The sequence below is a fragment of the Buceros rhinoceros genome, unplaced genomic scaffold (genome assembly GCF_000710305.1).
Source record: "Buceros rhinoceros silvestris isolate BGI_N320 unplaced genomic scaffold, ASM71030v1 scaffold16198, whole genome shotgun sequence".
In the NCBI taxonomy this organism is placed as follows: Eukaryota; Metazoa; Chordata; class Aves; order Bucerotiformes; family Bucerotidae; genus Buceros; species Buceros rhinoceros.
In genome coordinates, this window is record NW_010426489.1 from 1,003 (window position 1) to 4,031 (window position 3,029).

Consider the following 3,029-nt stretch of genomic DNA (forward strand, 5'->3'; position numbering starts at 1 on the left):
AACCAACTGATTCCCCACTGAAAGCTCCCCCTCCTCTTTGAAGCGTTTCAGCTGCCACCTGCTCCCCTCTTGCACCTCTGGATCTGGAAAACCACCTGCAGTCCAGAGCTGATGGAGACGCTCCAAGGAGCCCTCTCCAATAGCTGGGAAAAACCCAGCACTGTGCTCTGGTGTGTCCTCACTCCAGCAGCTCTCACGAGAAGCCACCTCAGCAGCTGTGCCCAGGGAAGGAATTTCTTCTGTGCTGTCATTAATATCAAAAGCAGAGTGACACAGCCCCAGCTCCCCCGAGGTTTCCAGGTTAGTCCTGTCCTGAAGTGGAGTGCAAGTGAGCAGGGGCTTGGGCTACCCAGCCTTGCCTGTGCCATGGCCGGGGGACACGAGTGCTGGCTGCCCAAAGCAGGATGTGGCCCACTGGGCGTGGCATGGGGAGCCCAGGTCAACCCACGGGCAGGGCACCCCCACAGGGCCGTAGCTGGGAGATAACTGGTCTGAAGGCCAGCACAATTGGTCTGAGGGCCACCTTGGGGAGCCAGCTCTGGTTTGTGAAGCAGGATGAGTTGTGAAGCAGCCTTGTCTTAGGGGAGCGTTTGGTTTGTTCCCTGGGCCCTGCCCAAGCCTGGAGTGGCAGCAAGGAACAGACGGTGGCTGTGGGACACAGCACCAGACCAGAACTCCTCATGTCCTCCCCCACTGCCAGCTCCACAGAGCACTGGGAGACAGGACAGTGCCTCTAGGCACATCAAGGGACGCTTTCGAGTTCCCAGAGATCTTTCGGAGGTGGCTCCTGGCTGCATTTCTGGACGTGGAATGGGAAGTCTCTTTGTTTGGGACAGGGATCCCAGCGTCTTTGTTGCAGGACCGAGCAGCAGCTCTTTGCACACGGCCAGAGGACATGGGACTCACAGGCCAGAGACAGTCCAGACGGTGATAGCCTCGCTGGAGGTATCCAGAGCTTGGGGTCCTGAAGGAGACGGCTGGGATGGCGCACGCTACTGGGGCTGCTGGTGTGGAGGTGTGGTGTGGATGAAGCGAGGACAGAGCCAGCCCCCCTGGGTCCCCTGCCCAGATGCTGGCTCCACCACAGCTGGGGGTACCCCACATCACAGGTCCGCCATCCCCTACCCAGCTCCCACTCCTGCAGAGTGGATTCACAGCCTCCATCCTCACCCTCGAGGGCAACTCTTCACCACCACCCTCAGCCAGACCCCACTTGGGAGGAGAAATGAGTCAAAAGAGCAATTAAACATTAATGGCCAGCGCCAGCCGCAGGAGGACAGCTCACAGAGCTCCTGTGCTCCAAGGGGGTTTAATTTACAAAAATAACACAACTTAGAAGCTCAGTGGGATTATTTTCCCTCCTCAATGGAAAAATAAATTAAAAAAATACAAAGGAAGAGGTTTGAAGCCAGAATGAACTGGTTTCCTCTGCTAGGGAACTCGGGAGGTTTCCAGTGAACTGCAGAACGGTAAAACGGGTGGAGCAAAACGCCGTCAGTGCAACATGCCACAGCTCCAGGGGCTGATCTCCCCCTGCCCAACTCCTCAGACCTCAGGGAGAGGGAAAACGGAGCTATTTTAAACATTAACCTCTTCTAGCAGCATCTCCCCTTGGTTATTTCTGTACCGGGGGAGCAAAAAGTGCCTCAGAGCAGGACAGCTTTTCTCTTCTTCCCAGAAACCCGAGAAAAACGACACTAGCTGTGAAGTCCCTTGACGCCTGTGGCCAAAAAGGAGGCAGCAGGGGCAACCTGCTGCTGATTTCTGGTATGTTTTGAAGGGGAATCATAGAAAAGCTGCCTTGAAGTGGAAAAACTAAATAAATAATGCACTGACCATAGGAGAAAACACTCTGCAACAGGGTACCCATGGGGTGAGAATGTGTGTCCTGACCCTCCCTGCCAAGCTCACACGACAGCAAGGAGGTTAAAACCAGGTACCCCCTAAAAAGCATGAGACCCCAAGGGATCTTCCATCTGCTCTGCCCAAAGAGCCTGGCAGCCCTCACAGCCCTGGCACCCACCCAGAGCTCCCCAGTGTGGCGTGAGGAGAGGGCGAGCACATGGTCCCCACAGCCCCAGGGGCTCTTGCCCACCAGTTGAGCTCAGGAAGATGGAAGGAGGTGGCAGCAGGAGACTCCGTGCTGTGATGAGGAGGTGGGTGCCTGGGGGAGAGCCCCAGTCCTGCCGAAGGGACCGTTCTGGGCACTGCGACAGCTTGGGGAGGAAGGGGAGAGGGCCACTTGGGGAGCCAGCTGCTCCCTGCAGGACCCGAGAGGTTTTCTGAAGCAACGTGCCCTTCTCCTCAATGCCACGAGAAGCCGTCGGGGCAGATCTCACTCCACCCTCGCTGCACCCGCAGCCAGGAGCGTCCATGTCAGTGGTAAGTGTGGGGAGGACAGGGGTGTCCCATGGCCGCCTGGGAGAGAAAGCCGGGAAGAAGGGGCAGGTTTCCAGCTCTGAGTGCCTTCATTCCCTACTTGATGTTCTTGAGAAGCGCGGTCCGGGCATTCACCACCGCTTTGAAGGCATCCTCGCTGCCAGGAGCCACGCACTTATCGGGGTGGAGCAGCACGGCCAGCTTCCGATAGGCCTTGTTCACTTCATCTCTAGGAGACAAGACAAGAGCAAGGGGACCTGGGTGACGCACAGCCCGGCTCAGCCTTGCCATGGTGCTCAACAACCCCATGGAGACCCTTTTGAACCCTTCCCTGTGCAGAGGTGGGGAGAACCCCTCTCCTGGGGCAGATACACCCTCTCTGTGCCGGCACAAACGCTCCCATGCTGCTGCCACGTGCCTCAGCAAGCAGAAAGCGGGAGGCGGTGTGGGGGACGCCGGCACCCTGACTCAGCTGCATATCAAACCGCCTACGTGCTGTGGGCGAAGGCACTGTGCACCACCTCAGCCCTTTCAAGCCTCGGGCGCGTGGTCCCAGGCAGATCTCGGCTTCAGCAGAGAGGGAGGCAGCTCCGGAGGGAGCTGAGTCAGTCGGTACTGGCGACCCCAACCCAAACTGCCCCACGGAGCTG

At 58.1% G+C, this 3,029-nt stretch overlaps 1 protein-coding gene across 1 annotated transcript in view; it reads right to left on the reverse strand.

The window, feature by feature from the left end:
* Positions 1–2,475: 2,475 nt before the first annotated feature.
* The window catches only part of DNAJC27 (DnaJ (Hsp40) homolog, subfamily C, member 27), a gene marked incomplete at its 5' end in the record, with an annotated part of 4,417 nt that continues 3,863 nt past the window's right edge, over positions 2,476–3,029 (reverse strand). Inside the window, one exon of the mRNA XM_010141532.1 lies at positions 2,476–2,608. Coding sequence (XP_010139834.1) covers positions 2,476–2,608 — 133 coding nt within the window. The remainder of the gene's footprint in view (positions 2,609–3,029) is intronic.